We start from the raw sequence: 19571 nt of genomic DNA, 5'->3' as shown, positions 1-19571 counted from the left end.
CTTGTGTATGAAGCATTTCTTTTCATTATTTTTATAAAAGAAAAAAATAGAAACCATCTCAAAATTATACTATACAATTTTTTTTTTTTTAATGCTAAAAAAACATAATTATTGTAATAAGTGTCATTATTTTGCTTTTCATTTAAATGCATTTTGCTTTAGGAAATGGTTAGGTATTTTCTGAAACACACAACAAACACTGAAATATTTTTGCACCACCGTCAAAGTCTCATATTGGCTGTGGTTGTATACAGATAATATTTTTTGTGAAAACTATTTAGATCCAACTGAATATGACCCAGATGTTTCAATGCCAGCTTTGACATCTGATGTCAGTTATGTGGTTGACATCTCCATGTGCACACACACAGCATACACACACCCAATCCAGAAAGGTCAGCAGAGCACAACACAGCAAAAGCTAATCAACACATCATCTCCAAAATGCGCAAGGCAGAGTCATTTCAGTTTTTAGAGCAATGTGTGGTCATTTGATTTCTTTCAACCCAAAGGCTATAAACATCTCACTGTATTTCTATTGGTTAAGTAAACGAAAAACCTCAAATGCTGGTTTTGCTTCTGGTCATTTGTGAATTCTACGCAATACAATACAAAACATCCTGCCATAGAACAATGATATGAACATACTGCGCTGAATAGATGTAAATACTGTACCATCATAAACCTTGTGGTAATGATTACGATCTGATTGTCCGCTTCATCAATAGTGCCTGGTTACGCTGTGAGACCAATAACAATTTTATACACACATAAACAAACACAAAAGAGAGAGAAGATGTTTAAAAGCACAGTAAACACAGTAACTGCACACATGATATTTTCAGCAGTGGAAAAACATGGCACTTGCTGGCGCAAAAAGTATCCAATGCAACATTTGAGGATTTACTAAAACTGAAAGCATTATTGGATTCATTTTTTTATGGGACTGTTTTACCATGGTTAGAGTGAGTCTTTACAGGCTTGATGTAAGAGTAAAAACAGAGTAATAAACAGCATTATGAGGCTCACTGCTTGAAAACAGCAGAAGTCAAATACTCAGGAGTCAGTAAGATCTTTTTTAAATAGAATAATACTTATTATTAGGGCAAGGATAAGTTGATTCTACTTTCATCTTTAAATGCATACTGTTCTTTTGAATTTTCTATTTGTCACGAGTATAAAAAAGAGTAAAAAAAGTATAATAATTCAAGAAAAACATTCAGCACCAAATCATTATATTAGTAAGATTTCTGAAGGATCATGTGACACTAAAGACCAAAGAAACAGCTGCTGAAAATTCAGTTTTGCTATCGCATGAATAAATAACATGACAAAAAAAATTAGTTATTTTATTTATACAGTTATTTAATTTATAGTTATTTTTAAAAATATAACAATATTTCACATTTTTGATCAAATAAAAGCAAGGTTTGCTGACCATAATGTAATTAATCAGATTTTTCTAATTAATCAGGAATCTAATTAAAAAAAATTATATAAATTATTTATTATTTAATAAATAAATTTAATAAATGTATAATAAATTTTTTTTTTTTAAATAATACTAACCAAAGCAAACCATTTCCATCACGCATTTTTGGATATATATATATATTAGCAACGATATATTAGCATTATAATATTTTAGAACAACACTCTATATATAAACAATGTTGTGGAATTTCTTCTCATACATACTGCTTTCAGCTATAGATTCAAAAAGTCTGCAAAAGTTACTCCACTTTCCTATGACCTGAGTGCTAAACTCCTCATTCATAGTACTGAGCTCAGTTTAAGCCACAGCTGGCTCTAATGGAGGAATTATGACATTTTAGTAACAACAAAATCCAGCTAAAGTCTAGAGCTCACCAGTACTCCTCTCCTCCAGTCATACATTTCTCATAAACAGGGCCGTCCAGCTCACGCAGGCTGGGGAAGATGACCTCGTGGTGGATGATGGTCTTGATGACTTCATTAACATGAGCCTGACAGGCCACAGGGTCCTGAGCTCCTCCGGGATGGGCATCAAAGTGGGTCCAAAACAGATGGCAAGGTTATATGGGTCCATCATGTTCTCGTCGCTGTACTGAGACAGACTAGAGATGAAGAGACGAAAAAGTTCTTAGAGATGATGCAATGCTATGGAATTACAAAAAACTTTCAAAAACTTTCTCTTACTCCTGCTCTATTTTAATATATTAATTCATAATTTTGTCTAGAGAATTCATCTCCATGTACAGTGTATTATCTTTCAGCTCATCTCTCACTGGGAAGTCTCTAGACTGCAAAAGTGAAGTTCAAATGAGTCAGAGCCATGAGAACCAAGAGCAAATGAAAGCGAGAAAGAAGTCAGAGGAAAACTCATGATGTGAAATCAAATTCTTTGTTCGGTCTGGGGGAGGGTGGGAACAGGAAGCATCAATAAAAAGCCAGGAGAACAGGACAGGTATAGTACAGTACAGACTGATGGGTTTCTTCTGGCATAAATATCCTCTAAAGCACTCCTTGACAGATGTGGTCATAAATTAGACAAGAATAGTGGGGCTGCTGAATAGCTCTTTTGTAAATATAATGAATGTCTTTGCTTGTGACTGCTGCTATTCATATAAATGGTGATTTACTAGGAGATTTACAGACTAAAGACAGAAATGCTGTGAAGGCAATGTGGTGAAATTACGGATTAGCATCCCACTTTTGAGCATGTATCGTTTGTGACTGCCGGTCAAATAGTTTAAAGAATGCCATGGAAAAAGTTTTGGTGAAATATAAAACTTACTGGTTTAGAAAAGCAAACAGGTATCGCATGACGATGATGATGGTACGAGGAAGGGTGACGATGATCTGCTGGATGTGGTGGGCTCTTTCATGCAGATGATTCAAGCTCTGAAACAAAACGCTGTCGACATATAAATATTTAAACAAATTTAAATGTACATTCAAAATGTACACACCTGCTGGTATTTAATGTTTTATGAATGAAGACCCAAAAAAGCTGCATTAATTTGATCAAAAATACAGTAAAAATTGAAATATTCAAGTAACTATTCTCTATTTAAATATTTACTAGAATGTAATTTTTAGTAGCCATTATTCTAGTCTTCAGTGTTATATGATTTTCAGAAATCATATTAATATTCTGATTTGGTGCTCGGAAAACATTTCAAATTATTATTGCTGAAAAGATTCATGCTGCTTATTTTGTAAAAACCATGATACTGATACTTTTTTCAAGATTCTAACAAAAATGAATTATCTGAAACTAATGTTCTATAACATCTAGAAAAATGTTTACTGTAACTTTTATAAACTATAATGCATTCTTGCTGAGTAAAAACAACAACACATAAACTATGTTCTCTTGGCACACACCTTTCCCAAAAACAATATATGGAACTGACAAATTGCTTTGTACTGTGAAATTGCTAGATGAAGCCAAGCACCAGTAGAAACATACAACAAATAAAAGCGAACTGTGAAGTAATATCAGGTTTAATCACTCTGGTGACATTTCAACCTATCCTGCAGCTGAAACTCACTGACGGTGGAGATCAAATCCAGAAAGCGCTCCTTAGGGAAAAGAGGGTTTTCCAGTCCTCTGAAATACAGCTTGAGAACACCGCCACCGAGTTGATATCATGATCGCTCTGATCATCAACCAGTGGGTCCTCACCTGAAATAAATGGTGGAAAAATAGTTATTGTAGGAGAAAAACACACAAAATATATAACATAAAGTAAGTTAAGGGTCTACTGCTGTATAACATCTAATAACTGATAACATAAAAGTGTTTTTGTTTTATCTTGCATCCCTTTTGTAGCTGGAAATACGCTCCTCCGATGAACTGAGTAACTTAAAAGACATGATGACAAATCCAGTAAAGGTTCTGACTCAGTTACCCTGGCTGTCCAATATCAGTATTACTATTTTAAGAATTTTATTTGTATTATTTACTGTACTATTTCTGGGTGGTAAATATTTCCATGCAAATAGAATGATTTTGATGATGCAATAATCTTAGAAACGGCTTATATAATTTGATACATTATTTGTCAATATCAAAGCCAGGCAGATGATTGTTTATATCTGCAAACATGAGCTAAATGTAGAATCAATTTGTTTCACAGGAAGGCATTTCTAAATGAAAGGCATTTTGAATCCTGCCACCAAATTTAATTTTCTGATGTTATTTACACCCTCTGCTCAACAATGATGATCTGACGTGCAAGAAAAAACATTTTCACAGTTTGAAAAGTACATAAACAAAAGTAAGGGACCTAACCTCTTTCAAATGAATTTTTAATATCGTTGACTTGACCTGAGATCCAGGAACTTCGGAATATGCCTTGTTGTTGCAGCCCTGGCACAGGAAAATAAAAAGAAGCATGAGTCGAAAACTTGTCAAGGCATGATATTGCATTACTTCCAGTTCAAAACAATATGCGCACAGGAGGAAATGCAACATTTCCATCTAAGAGGTCCTTTTTTTTTGGCACATATGACTTTTGCCAAAGACATTCCAATCATTTTCATTGGATCCCGAGGGAACGCCTATGATCTTAAAGAAATAACCTCAAAGAAAGAGTAGATTAGGTTCTTGTTAACAATCTTCGAGCCAGCAGAGAGAATAGAGTTTATAGCATTATTATTTTCTGCCTTGACATCTATAAAAATTTATAGTCTCTAGCAAAACAACAAATCATCAATCCACAGCATATTTAGCAGCCAAACCAATGTCATTCTCTAAATTCACAGACTTTAGCTTTACCCTGACAGATGGACTTTATATGGAACTATTTCTAAAGTACCACGGGATCACTTAAACTTGCAACAGATGAGTCCTTATTCAAATTAGCATCTGTGTCTCTTTCTGGTTGAGTATGTCGAGCGCTCTCTGAATGATAAGGGGATGTGTTGTTTTTGGAGAGCTCTCTAATGGTTTCCAGTAGCTCCTGAGTCAGCATGTTTATCTGCAATCGATTAGTGACCTTTCCTTGAACCGCTTACCATATAGATTAATGTATCGAATACAGCTCTCCACCACCAGAGGAATGGGTTGACCTGAGTCCTGAAAGACAACAATCATTACAAAATGGCACCGGTTTTAAAGCTGTGGCTGAGATTTAAAGGGACAGTTCACCAAAAAAAATGACAATTCTGCTTAACCACACCTGACTTTCTTCTTCTGGGGAACAAAAAAGAAGAAGAAGTAAAACAAAACTGGACTCAATTAATTTTCATAGTATGGTCAAATACCATTTTTCCAAATATTTTTTGTAAGTCGTGCAGAATTGGAGCATTATTAGCATGAACAAATGGTTACTGAATCATCATTTTTCGTTGATCTGTTCCTTTAAAGGTGCACCTGCTCATTTTTCCCTTATTAAAAAGTAGAATAAAATTCTAAAAATAAAATATTACAAAATCATGTACACTCCTAATAAATCTAATGAAATATGTTGTATCTAACATAGGGCTGGTGGCATCTTAGGGTATCCATGCTGAGATCACATGACCAGCTAAAAATGACTTGCTTTATCTCTGTATAATATTGGACATGGTTTCTTGTGGAATATGAATTTGAATTAAACCAGCTTTTTTTCTGTTATAAAATGTAATCTATTTACCTTTTTTGTATAACTAAACAAATATTTGAAAATTTTTTGTGTATTATTAGATGCTACACTTTTTTAAAATGGGAAAAACTGGTTGGTGCACCTTTAAGTAACAATTTACTGAATACTTTAAAACCAGGAAATATATACACAAAACTTCAAAAATAAGCCTTTTTTCCATTGTTTTAGTAGAAAATAAAGCAAAGCATTAAGCATGTCTGTCCTCAAAGGCATAACACAATAGAAAAAGTTCAGTCAAGGCTGCTAGTGGCAATTCATCTGAAGTTCACTACAGAAAGCTTGTTCGAATTTCTCTTTGAACTTAGTGAAAAGCAGCAATGACGTGTCATTTGTTTAAGCAAAAGTATTACAGCCTTATCTGAAAGGTAAAGACAGTCCATGCCTGGCCCTATTCTACAGTACCTGATTGCGGGTACGAGCATTCCGTCTTCCCCTAGGACACAAAGCAGCGTAGAGCAGAGCAGAAGAGTGAAAGAGGTGAGAAAATCACAGTTAGAAAGGAAGGGACGACAGAATCGCCACAAAGACGACAGTGTCGTGGTGGTGACTGCGTGGAATAGCATTAGCGCGGCTGCTGGAATGGCTAGAGATGCAGTAAAGGGAAGCATGTGGAGAACGTGATACCCTTCGTTTAATTTTCTCTGAAATTTATGGCTTTTTAAACAAAATACTTTAATTCTAAGCGGTAATCGACCACTTAATTGCGTAAATTAAGCATTAAGGCAGTTCCCTACAAGCTAATGGGCCCTGCTGAGTCTCTATTTAGGAAGGAGGGCATCAGCGGCCACCCTTATCATCTGCATCATCGCCACCTGGCGAAAGACGGGAAATTAACAGAAGCAAATAGAGGGGGTGTGAGCGTATGAGTCAGTGAGGAAAACAGACAGAGCTTCAGCCATCCCTCCAGCCCATCAGGGGGTGCTGTTAGCACCAAAGTCAGTGGGTACCTTAATGAAACTCTCCATATTGCCGTTAAACAGCTTATGGTTATAGATGGAACGAGGCCTTGGTTTCCGCAATTTCTGTGGTTTCGGGGAAGGGTTGGGGTCTGAGGAATGGAGATGGGTAGATGGAACAAAACACATATACAAAACACCCTTTATATGACATATTACAGTTTATCAAAAACCTGAAAAACTCACATAGCGAACCCATACCCATCTATTTGACTCTTACTTATGTGTAAGCGGGGAAAACAGTTGATAATGAGGGGCTTAAATCAGCAACAGGCATTAATTGTTGTTCTTTAAAAGATCGTAATTACATCCTAATGCTTTTGACCTCAAATTAACCGATAACAACTGCAGGGAGTTTTCTACTCCCTATAGGACCACTGAATCAGGTCCTTATTGAAACATTTAGCTATGGAAACATAACTGCTGTTTTGACAGACCGGTAAATGAAATCAAAGTCAAACGTGACATGGCTCTGTACTTTGGTTGTAAACGTGAGGGCACAAGCACAAGCTGTTCTTTATATTTGCTTAAAATAATTAATAATTAACAGATACGAGCAATTTGGATGTTTTTCGATGAAACTGCATAGTCATAGAACTTGAACAAAGACCAGTTCTCTTTATTATTTGGACCTGAAACATATTCTATCATGATTGGAAACACGTCTAGCTACACTAGCACAATTTCATGTCAGAGTACCAATATATATATATATTATATATATATATATAACAGCGCGTTCATTTTAAATAAAAAGGGCGTATGATTATCAATGGCAACACTGGTAGATGTCCTCCAACTGAGTTCAGAAGAGACCTGCATCTGTTTACCAGGAAGGCTCTATTCTCAGCATTCTCCCACTGTCAGAGGACATTCTGGATAACCCAGCATGAGCTGAGCCCCTGCCAGTGACAGCTTGAGGACAAGTCCCCTTTTGACCGTCATGCAATATCAAAAAGGTTTTTTTTGTCCTCTCTTGCTTTTACCCTGCTCTGTTAAGTGTTTTACAGGATGTTTTAGCAGCTGAACATACAGAAATGGAGTGAAAATCATCTCTTTTTAGCCTAAAATGGCACAACAATGATTTGCGACTGTGGTAAAATAACTTACTTTATAACAAAACACTAAAAACAGTAATCATGGTTATAAATAGTGAATATGGATGAGAAGTATTCAGTAACATGGACTGAATCTTATTCTTATGTGACTCAATGGCTTAACAAGTACAGTCTCTTTCAGAGATAATTTCATTGGACAAAAATATTAAGAGACTGAAGTAAAAGTATATCTTTACTCATAAAAATAAAGAGTTTTCACAGCTATAGAATCTTAACATTGAAAGTTCCAAATGCGGGTTTCAAAGTAATGTCACATAAGAACCGCTCTGGGTTCCCAAAGTATCCTTCAGTGAACAGTTCTTAGAACAATTTCTTAAATCCTCTATCAAGGACATTTTGTGCAATAGAAAGTTTCCATGGATGTTAAATATTTTCAAGGAATCATAGATGCCAATGATCTACCTTTGTTTTGAAACGTAAGATATAGAAGAAATGTCCAGCAAAGAACCTTACAGTTCTAACAACCTTTGTTTCTCAGTGTGAAAAACATGCTAAAAATCTATGCATTTACCATTATAAAGGGAATTTATGTGATGGAAAGGTTTCATAGATGGTAAAGTGTCTTCATGTAACCACAGATGCCAATTAAGAAGCTTTATTTTGTTTTTGAAAATGTGAATTTCATCAGCAGCAGAATTTTCTTACCTTGTAGTTCCACATTCAGCTCTTTCTCCTAAAAAAAGAGAGTGGAAAGAGGGAGGAGTTAGAAATGTCATTATAAGCATGATCTCATGCGCTGGGTTCTAAAGCTCGGTCAGAGCATACTGAGGGCTATCGTGAGAGTGGCCAGTGCTATTGAAGATGAGATGAATGGGTGAGCAACCACACAGTGCTTGAGACAAAGAGTAGCACTGGTCACCGTAGAAACCTCGGAAAGGGCCCTGCGGGGTGTCAGATGGTCACAGAAAGAACTTCGAGGAGCTAAATGAGTGAGTGTGTGTGTTTGTATTTGTTTTTATGAGGGTGTGTAAGAGTGGGTGTGCATCAGGGGATTCATTTCACACTGGTGACACTGAGCGATGTCTGTGATGGCTCACTAGTTTCTTTGTCCCGATGTCCAGTGCACTGAAAAGGGTTATTTGGTATCACCATCGTACAAACAATGAAAATATATACATGCCCACGAACAAATATGAACAGAATGGTCAAAAAGGACAAAAAATAATGCAAGAAAGTTTTCAAATCATTCAGTTTCAGTTTTCTTTTTAAATAGAAAATAAATAAATCAATAATAATTAATAAAAATAAATAAATAAGATGAAAACACACTGTAGTCATAATAGGCCCTGATAATGCAATAAAGTTAATATTAACAAAAATAAAATGTAAAACAAAAAAAATTAAATATAAAAAATTACAAAAACTAAAATCAATTTTTTAAACATTGTTTTCCTTCACAATGTTAGCACGTTGCTAAGGTGTAATCAACTGGGTGATTGTTAGGTATTTGCTTTTTTTGCTATATCATATCAATAGGACATTATATTTCTTCTTTGTAGGTATAGGATTTTTTTTTTTTTTCAATTTTAGCTTGTGAAATGTGACCAAAAAGTTCAAAACTAAAAGCACACATCTGCTCAACAAGTTCTACAATCTGAGTATCATTCATGTCATTTAATTTATGGAAATTAAAAAATGACAGTGATGCGATGTACAATTTTTTTCAAAAAGCACATAAAACTAGTGCAATAAAATACATTGTAATTGTGTTGAAAAACTGGGGGAAAAATGACAAAGTCATCCCAAAATTACACACCTGCCCTAATGCAGACCAAGTTTTTCCAATTCTGAATCACCATGTAATGAGGTGGAACCACTAATGTTTCTACATGAGTACTTCAAAGATGTGAAGTGGGCCCTCAAATCATTTCATTTCACTAAATCTGCATATCAAATGGAGTGGTTCCCATGTGCCTTTGCTATGCCCTCTAAAATCATTCCAAAAAATGAAAGGCTTTTGTCTTGCCAGCTGAGGAGTTAAAAAAAGACTCAGATCCTTTCCAATCACGTTTCTGGATAGTGGTTTGGTTTACACACAAAACACTTGTAAATAGAGACAGTTATTCTTCCACGTCACTCATTTAAATAAACATGAGCATTTAAGCCAGGTGGCTGGTGATATGGCAACCCTTGATAACATTAATAAAGAGAATTAGATGTGCCGAACTAATTGGCTTAATGAGTGGAGGATCAATTAAGTGAATAATTTAAAAACATGGGCAGTACCTGCTAAAATCATGTGATAAACTCATGTATATATGCACTAATGCACACACCTTGGCTAGCCCTGAGTGTCTGGTTTTACTGAGCCGATGAGGTGAAGTGTAATTGAGCACATAGTCTGGTGAGGGGAAGAGGGCAGGACTGGTCAGCGATCATATACGTGGATGGCTGGACTCAGCTGGGGCGTCCCACAGTGTGCCGTCATTAGATTATGAGCTGCTGCACAGGCAGCTGCTGAAATCCCCCCCCGGTGCCACTAGCTGATTGATTGGGCGTAAACTGCCCGTAACCGAAGTGACAAGAGGCCTTATGGGAGATGCAGCCATGAAAGCAGGGTCTTTCTAATCATCTTACAACAAAAGGCCTTATACCTAAAGGAATATTCAAGGTAATTTTCAACTAAATGTCTATGGATGGCATCTGGGTCCCTCAGTTGGTAAAAACAAAGCATGTTCACACTAATACATGTAGAATGGCAGCCTGGCTTTTTTTATTTTGTTAAATCACTTGGATTATTTATACCCCAGAATACTATTGCTTTAACAACATTTTAGTCTTTCTTCAGGCATCTGCTTCAAAAAGGTCTTTGACTACGACATTATTACTTGCCTGAAGAAAGCATTTCAAAAAAATCTACAAAATCTAAAACATGGGTTAATGTTTAATATCAAGTGACAGATTGGGTATAACTTTGCACAGAAGGGTTAGCAAGCAATCATAGTTTTATTACACTTAATGTTTTGCGTTATGGTCATATTTTAAATGTTTAATCCCCATTTGTATCAACAAACTGTAAACATTCAGTTAAAAATCACCCTCTATATTGCTTATACACAGCTTAAAGGGCTATACCCAAAGATAGATGGCAGTGAAAAAAAATTACATTTGATTAAATACTGTATATATTTTTATATAAAAATATTTTATATAAAATTTAATTAATTAAAAATCCTAGACTGTAAGTATTACACAACCTGAGTTCGTGCCTATTTTGCCAGCTTTAAATTAGACAATCAGACACAAAATAGAAAGAATTTTCACTAGTGGCCTTAAACTATTGACCCTCACTTCGTTATATATCCTGTCCAGTGAGTTTAGATGCATTCATTATACAAACTTTTTGAGCTCACCATGTAGCTACAACTTTCAATTTTATATCCAACAGTGACCAAAGTTGCCATTAGATGCTGACGCTCAGCATTTCCAGAGAGCAGAAACTTATTTATTAAACAGACAACTCACCTTCCCCCAGAGTCTGTTTTAGCAGGTCATGCTTGGCCTGAAGCTTAATGATGAGGTTACTGCCGTTCAGGTACTCCTTGAATTTCTGCGACACAGATGAAGGCGTCAGTAAGCTAATGATTTTAATAGGATGTGACTAAATCAGGGGAGCGATGTGTGCTGTGGGCAACAAAGAACAGATTTTGCTGTACTTTGCACGCCGCAAATTCAATCTGTTCCAATAGGAGGATTTAATTTCCGTCTCATTGGTGAGGCATGGGCCTTGTCACGAATGTTTTATGGATTGGTGCGTGATGACTGAGTTTGGACAGACAGATAGGAAAGGCAGAGTAGACTTTGATATCAGTGTTTGCAGAGATGATTGTGATGAGAACCATGTATTAAAAGATCTACTGATAGTGCAGAGAACCTGAGGACAGGACTTCATCTTTAAAAGCATTATAAATGGAAAAAATGTCTAAAATAACTAATAATTAGGAGTGTCAATCGAATAAAAATGTAATTCATATGCTGATTAATTAATTAATAATTAATTCACTATTCAATAAATGTCATATAAAATAAGATAAAAATAATAACAGTACTTGTGGTAGCCAGTGCTTATGGTCTGAGAGAATAAGGCTACTCACAGTGAAGTAGAAGACTTCCGTCTCCTGCTGATTGGCTCGTCTCTTAGCAATGTTCAATTTGCTCATGTAACTCTCGGAAGCCACGGATTTGATGGACTCTGTGGATCGGCTGTGCTGGAAGGCATCTGATACATCAAAGTCCTCCACTGTCAGCATGTCTTGTAAGGTCTGCATGGTGGCATCCAGGGTCTTGCGCACCTAATTAAACATAGCATAGCAGAGCAGGGATTCAGTAAGGTGAAAAAGAGATGAGTATGAACTTAAGGAATATAAGTTACGTAAGATTCACACTAACGATCAGTTATTTTAAAAAGAAATGTATGCTTTATTTCACCAAGGATTGATGAAATAGATCAAAAGTCACAGTACAGAATGTATGCTGTCCTTTTGAATTGTCTTTCAACAGAATTGCTTAAAAAACTAATCACGGTGTTCACAAAAATATTAAGCGGCACAGTTATCCTCATTCATACTAAAATTTTATGTGTCTTGAGAACCAAATAGTCATTTTAGAATGATTTTGGAAGGATCATGTGACACTGAAGACTGGTTACTAATAGTGGTTGCTAAAAATTCATTAGCTAAACATTTTAAAATATATTTAAATATAAAACAGTTAGTTTATTACAGTTTTTGATGGCAAGCACCCAAATCGGTAATGAATTACACCGTATGGCATCCAGCATATTCATCGATCTGTTTGTCATGAAACATGAAACATTTTGTTTCTGTCTCAAGAGTAAAAAATAAAAAGGCAGTAATGATAGTCCAAAATAGGAAAAGAAGATGTGCCGAAGTGCTTCCTTAATTACACATTTCTTTTGTATATACACTAAATATTGTTCACAAGCACGTACACACAACCACACATACAATTCATATGTTTCATGTTGTTGTAATATAATCTTGGAAGGCAACATACTGACCTGACATAAGCAAAAAATGTAATGTTAAACCTTGAATATAATATGAGCACTTTTAAAATAACATTTCAATGTGCTCACTGTTTGCAATAACAGGGCTGCAATAAGTTATGCGTCTCTGTGATACATTCAAACCCACAATATGAGCTTAAGACTTGGAAACATCCAAATAAAAGTATTTGTCTAGTACACGAGTTCAGAAAACAAATCACAGGAAGAAAAAAAAGTGCAAAAAGAGCTTCTCTTTTTACTTTAAACTACCATGTATGTGTCAGTATAATGCATATACGCCCACAGTCTTAAATGTGTTGCTGCTTACTAGAATGCTTATGCAGGTAAAGTTATTAAAACCTCGAAAATGTGCAATAAAGAAAAGATCTCAATCTATTTCACATATTTTTGAAGGTAATCGATGCAACTAAACCACAAGTGATATTTGTGTAGTGCTGTATGCGGCTCTAAAACTACCTAAACCTTTATACTGGTACATTTGACCCAGGGACTATAGATCACTCCAATGTATGAAATCAAGGATTGTCTCAATGCTGTAGTGACTGGTGTGTAAATCGGCCCCAGGCTCTCACAGATTAATGTTGCACATTTCCTATATGACACAAAATCATCAATTACTAGCTGGTTATGAGACACAAAGTGATAAGGACAAGATGAAATCATCAATAGACACAGACGGGAGCTATTACAAAGTCCATTAGCAGCTGCATACACTTAGTTGGTCGGTGAGTTGCGTTCGGCTCTCCCAATACAAAAAAGTACCCTCACAAAGACCAAACATAGAGATAACTATCCCATCCCAGAAGATACACACACCATTAACAGATGAGAAAGCTAAAAATACAGTCTCAGTTCCCAAGAAAGGCAGACTAAATTGCCACGAGTTTGATTGCTAAGCTGAAGTATTCTCTGGAGTGCTTTAAAAATGGTTTTAAAACAAGTATGTGAGTAAAGCAGAGGGCTGTTTGAGAGCTAAAGGCTTGTGTGTGAGAGGCAGTTGGGCTCTCCGCAGAGTGATGACTCACACTAAAGAAGCTGACGAGTCTTTACACCGGGCAGGTGTAAATAAAACTCAATAGTTTCCAAAGCATGTGGTTGCAAGAGAGGGATCTGTATAGCATACAGATGTTAAAGTCAACAGGAAACAGAGTTTGCAACCTATTTTACTTTTATAACATGACATTGCGCTTGAAGTTGAAAGATCAAATAGAAAAATGTACTATTGTACTACTAATTTTTACAGTCATTACAATAGGAATCCATATGTTCTGGAATTTCACATTTGTGAGAAGGACTTCCCCACACAGATTTTGCAACAGGCTCAGGTTTGTCACACAGATTTGCTGCACTGAAAGCCTTTGACGTGACCGATGTTACCAGTGAATGAAAGATCATCTCTTTCATTAGTATAATGTTGTACCTTCTTGTATGTTCTAGCAAAGAGCTAGACAGAGTCTGTAAATCAACAAACTAGTTTTTTATATGGTTTAAATCTGAAATTAAACTCTGAGAACAAAGTGGATTATACAGCTGCACTCTAACAAGCTCTGAATATCTCTCAAGATTCAAAGCCTTGAACCACAAAAAAACTGTGAATCAAACAACTAGATCTTTCACTGAAGCGCTCAGTGTAGCTGCCTGGTGCCGTATCGGTAAAGCTACCATACCGTAACTTTGTTTCCCAGAACACTGATAAAAAAACCTGTACGCTCTGACTTTTTGGAAATTAGATTAAACCAGTCAATCAGATTGGAGCTAGCGATTATTTTGGTATGCAATATGCATCACAGTCAGTGAATGGTTTTTGGTTGTTGTGTCTGAGGCTGAGACTGAATAATTATTTCTGAGAGGGGGATAGACCATGATAAAATGTTGAATGTAGTAACTGTGATGATTCTTGTAAGAACTTCTCTTCTTCAGTGTATGCGTCCCCCTGTGTCCGTTCATCAGCAGTACAGAACAAATTCAGGCGCCTGGAAGCAGCAGTCGGAACAAACCACACGAGTGAAATCAAATCTGGTTTATTCAGAATGCAGCTTAACACAGAGAGTAAACCATCAGCTTATATAGCCCTTATGGGGCGTTGACCTCTATTGCATAGCTGGACATGCCTCAACTGCCCACTACGGAGAGGACAAAAGACAACTCCATATACGGGTTGAAGATTCACAAAACTAGCAGACTAGAGACAAAGCAAGTCTATATAAGGAATGAAAGACTACAGAGTTAGTAGAGTAACCTGAAACTATACCTGCAGGGCGAAAAGGGACTAGAACAATTGTCATACCTTGCTCACACACACACAGTAATAGAGAATTAATTCTCTCAATTCTTACCTCCTCATTCTCAATCTTGAGCGTGGCCAAGCGGGACTGCAGCTGGTGGTAACGCATCAGAAGCTCGGTCTGGACTGGTTGTTGGGCACTCACCTGGCACACCTGAAACAAACAAAAACAAAACACAAAGCCATTTATCTCTGTCATGATCTGTGTTGGGGGCAAGTTACTTTAAAAAGTAATGCATTACATTATCTAGTCACTTTTTATGCAAAGTAATGGATTACATAACTTTTGTGTTACTTTTTGTCACCTCAGCTGCACTTGCTTATTTATTATTAATAACAAAAACCCAAAAGTTATATTTTTGGCACCTTTCACTCAAAAACGGAAATTAATAAGCCTCAGCCTGAAGGATTTCTCCCAATTTCAATTAAGACGTGTAGAGGTGATTGAGCGAATAACAAGTAACTTGTGTGACTCTTTTTAAAAAGTAACTGCATTTTATATTTTACTAGTTACTTGAAAAAAAGTAATTTTGACATCTCAGATTTTAATTAACATTGAGTAGGCCAATATTATTATTCCTGAAAGGTCAGTTCTGTGAAAAATTCAAATTCTGTCATTGCTTACCAAATGTCTTTCCTAACCCAATAATGACTTACATTTTGTCTGCTATTTTTCACAAAGCTAATGTATAACCACTATGAACCACTTTAATTGAAGTTTTACAGCATGTTTTTTTATTATATTTCATTACAAAAAGGGTAACCAGGATAATCTTCAAAAATCAACTTTCGTGCTCCGCTGAAGAAATCATATTGACTTGAAGGTGAATAATAACAGAATTTAATTTTTGTGTGAACTGTTCCGATAATAAGATGATATTAGGCAAGTTGAAGGGTAGATACCTCATCTCCCATGTGCGGCAGAAACTCAAATCGCATGGGTGGGCAAAAGACCTGATTATGCATGTCCATGATCTTGTGCTTGTCGCTACGAGGGTCTAGGTTGTCCACAGCGTTCTCAATTATGTCCAGACCCTCATGGCGAGAGGTCTCCAGGTTATACTCAGCAGACAGATACGTTCTTAATGTGCGTGCCAAGCTAGCATGATACCCGAGGTCACAGCACTGTAGAAAGAAGAAAAATGAAGGATGAGAGATGAAAAATCTCACAGCAAGCCTGAATGACATTTAGAAGACCACAAATCCAATCTTTCTTTCTGCGAAGACAGTATAAATGAAATTGTATTTGCCAAAATGTTTCCATGGTGATGTCTATTTTTAGCAGTCACGAGATTTCACATTTCACTCTAACAGGGTGAACTGTAAGACAGGTAGCATCTCTTGTGCCTCCATGGATCCCAGTGCCATTAAAATGACATGATCTAAATGAGTGAATTTCATCCTGCAGAGACTCGAGATCGTCAGTATCTATAATTAGAAAAACAAGCACAGTGGGATATCTTAGCTAATTAGTTTAAACGTGCAACAAATGTGCGACTAACCTCTTTCAGCAATGTGGAGCAAGTTTAAATTTGCTTGAGGGAAACTTTAAACCTCTATGAGTCATTGCCACAAAGGCAGTTATCGCTCTATTGGACTGTAAATCCATATATTATGCTTTAAAGGGCTTGAGTGCAAACACTAGACGGTCATAGCCTGTGGGACAATCTATTTAGCATTACAAAAGCCACAGGAGAGCAGGTGTACAATGGTAAAAAAAAAAAATCTAGCACAGTAATACTGTAAGGTTTAGATTCTGTATTTACACATTCTTGGCCCAATAATAGAATAGTTTCAAATTCTCAGCATTTTCTAATAATCACAGGTCATTAGAAGTAAATCCATACAATTTTAAATTATTCAGGGTGTCCATCAGTAATACTGAAACCACTGTTTGCCCTAAGAAAAATATACTTCAATCTAAAGCAGAAAACCAATACTTAATTTCTACTGTGTATTGGGAATAGCAAGGGTTGCCATGACAGAATTGTTTGAATAAACCTGTTTACCTTTGGTTCACTGTCAGACTCTCTGAAAACTATCAATCACGACACCCCTGCCCTACTTCTGACCCTGCACTCTTAAAAGTTAAAGGCTTTTCTTAAAAGGATTATGTTTAGATGTAAGGTTGTGAACTTGGAAAAAACAGGATGTTTCAAAGCAAAAACAAAAAAACTGGGTCCATACACTGAAAATTGCTGGTTTAATGTAGTTTTAGAGCAAATTACTTTTAAATATATTTTCTGTGTTCAGCAGAGAAACTAAATGATGGCAGGGTAAGTGATTATAAATGATAACAGAACATATTTGGGGTGAGCTATCCCTTTAAAAAGATGAAATGCAAAGCCTTCCTAGTCTCTTGGAAGCACCAGAACCATAGCACTTTCTAATTCTTTGGAACAGCCTGCAAAACTGTAAATTTCTGGTACAAGGTAGCCTGGCATTCTACTGTAATTCACCAGGCCACAAGTACCACATGAATTTCTATATACCCAATGGTGGGTGTGGGTGTTTAGTGAGTTTTGGTTTAGTGGTTTCAAACAATTAGTGGTTTTAAAGGTAAACCTATGTCAACAACCTAACTGTAAGCCCTTTACAGAGTTCTTCCAGCTTTAACCTGTTAACCGTTTTAGGGATTTACGTATTTTTTTACATAAAAAAATAACAGGCAGTGCCGAAATAAATGTCCAATGCAACAATCTCTAACAGAACAGTTGCTACAGAGATATGCAAACAGTATGTGACTGCAGTAGTGTGCATAGAGCTGGGTTTAAAATTTATCTATAATGGCTTATGTTTCCTCTTAGCCTTTTTGCTGTTATCAGGACGTACAAGTGTGTGCGGTTTTATGTTTTCATAAATTGCTTCAGGATATCAGGGCGTACTGATGGACAGCAATGTGACATTCTTTGCATCCCTCAGCAAAATCACTGAGGTTCGGTTTATCTACAGTGTGCGAACTAATGCTAACACAACATAGAGACAGCCGAGATGGGCAAATATTTCAGTATACTTCACATCACTGATCCAGTCTCAGCAGATTTTTGATAGGATGATACCCATGCAACTGACAGCCTGTTGTTCTATATGCAACAATATTTTGTGAATTAAATGCAGTAAAAGGGTTTATGTGCAATTAAGCTAGTAATTTCATTTTCTTGTTATAAATCTGACAAAAATCATTTTGGTTTGGCAGAATAATAGTTTTAATCTTTCATTGTGAAGCCGAATGAAGCTGCAAAACAGATTAGAAGGTTACAGTAATGGTGATTAATAATTCAATAAAAACACAAATACCAGAGGGAGATGGGAATAAAATCAGAACACAAATCCAATTCACTAAAAATGACATTCTAGGAAATGCAAAGCAAACGTTTAGAGAAACGAAATGAGGCAAACCATATTAACAAGGAGACACTTCACCCGCAATGCAAAGAGAAACAGATGGAGCTGAGCCCTCATCAGTTCAACTGTTTAAATCACAGCTGATACACACAAACAAACGCATGCCTCATTGTGCATACTCACATCAATCATATCCGAAACATCATGGATGTAATATTTTGCCACAACGGCGTTGGTGGCTGCCAGGTTCAATAAATAGTCATTGCGGGCTTTTGTGCATTTCAGTTTGTTCTCAGAGTACTTGGCTTGCCTCTGGAAAAGGGAAACAAAATGAAGAAGAAATCAGTTTATATAATAAATAGCTGTTTTACATTATCTGAAGTTTAAAAAGCCACAATATATGTAAAAGACATTAAATGTGCTTTTAGCTGAACAATTCATGGTAGAAGAAAAACAATGCACACCATCAGACCAGTTTATAGCCTACAGAAAATGTAAAAAAATTACATAAAACAATTTAAAACAGAACGTATTAATTTCCTCAGTACCAATGTGACAACTTATGCAAAGAGATAACAGAACATATATTTTAGAGTGTATAGAGATAATAATTTACACTACAGTTAAACTAAACCTCATAAAACAATTAAAGTGTACCATATAGTTAAAAACTGTGAACTTTTAGGTTTATGTAAATTTGAACAACACAAATGATAATTTAAAAAAATTTAATTTGAAAAGCATGAACAATAATATTTATCATATAAGAGTTTTCAGTGAATTGAAACAAGACTCAGAGACTGAGTGTCATCTGCTTGTGAGCTCCAGCTGGGTCCTGCTGAATTTTTCATCAAAAGCTTGAGCACTCAAAGCAGACAGCTGCTCTAGTATCATTAATAACAGCTGACTGCTACATAATTGTATTGTCAAAACAAAATCCTTAAATGAAGAACAAACACCAGTGATTAGTACATGTAAGTTAAAACGCTAGAATATACTGATCACATGAGTTGAGTTCCATGTCGATTAAACAAACACTGATATGAAAAGCAACTATGGTGGGAACAACACATGAGCTGACCATTAGTAAACCTTAAGCATGTTTGCAACTAAATAGTATCAGTTCCTTGTGACTTCCATTGTATTTTTGGAAACCAATGGAAATGGGATCTGAAACTGGTTAGCTATCAACATTATTCAAAATAT

The 19571-nt window shown here is 36.0% G+C and overlaps 1 protein-coding gene across 1 annotated transcript in view; it reads right to left on the bottom strand.

Annotated features, from left to right (window-relative positions):
• srgap3 (SLIT-ROBO Rho GTPase activating protein 3) overlaps positions 1-19571 on the bottom strand; it is a 128835-nt gene that overhangs the window by 65310 nt on the left and 43954 nt on the right. The window contains exons 6-11 of the mRNA XM_043241662.1: positions 18549-18677; positions 15924-16145; positions 15073-15174; positions 11802-11999; positions 11173-11257; positions 8353-8380 (exon numbers count right to left, since the gene is read on the bottom strand). Coding sequence (XP_043097597.1) covers positions 8353-8380; positions 11173-11257; positions 11802-11999; positions 15073-15174; positions 15924-16145; positions 18549-18677 — 764 coding nt within the window. The remainder of the gene's footprint in view (positions 1-8352; positions 8381-11172; positions 11258-11801; positions 12000-15072; positions 15175-15923; positions 16146-18548; positions 18678-19571) is intronic.

This window comes from Puntigrus tetrazona, chromosome 6, assembly GCF_018831695.1.
Source record: "Puntigrus tetrazona isolate hp1 chromosome 6, ASM1883169v1, whole genome shotgun sequence".
NCBI lineage: Eukaryota > Metazoa > Chordata > Actinopteri > Cypriniformes > Cyprinidae > Puntigrus > Puntigrus tetrazona.
Note: the sequence above shows the minus strand (reverse complement) of the source record. Positions and strands in the feature narration are given on the sequence as shown.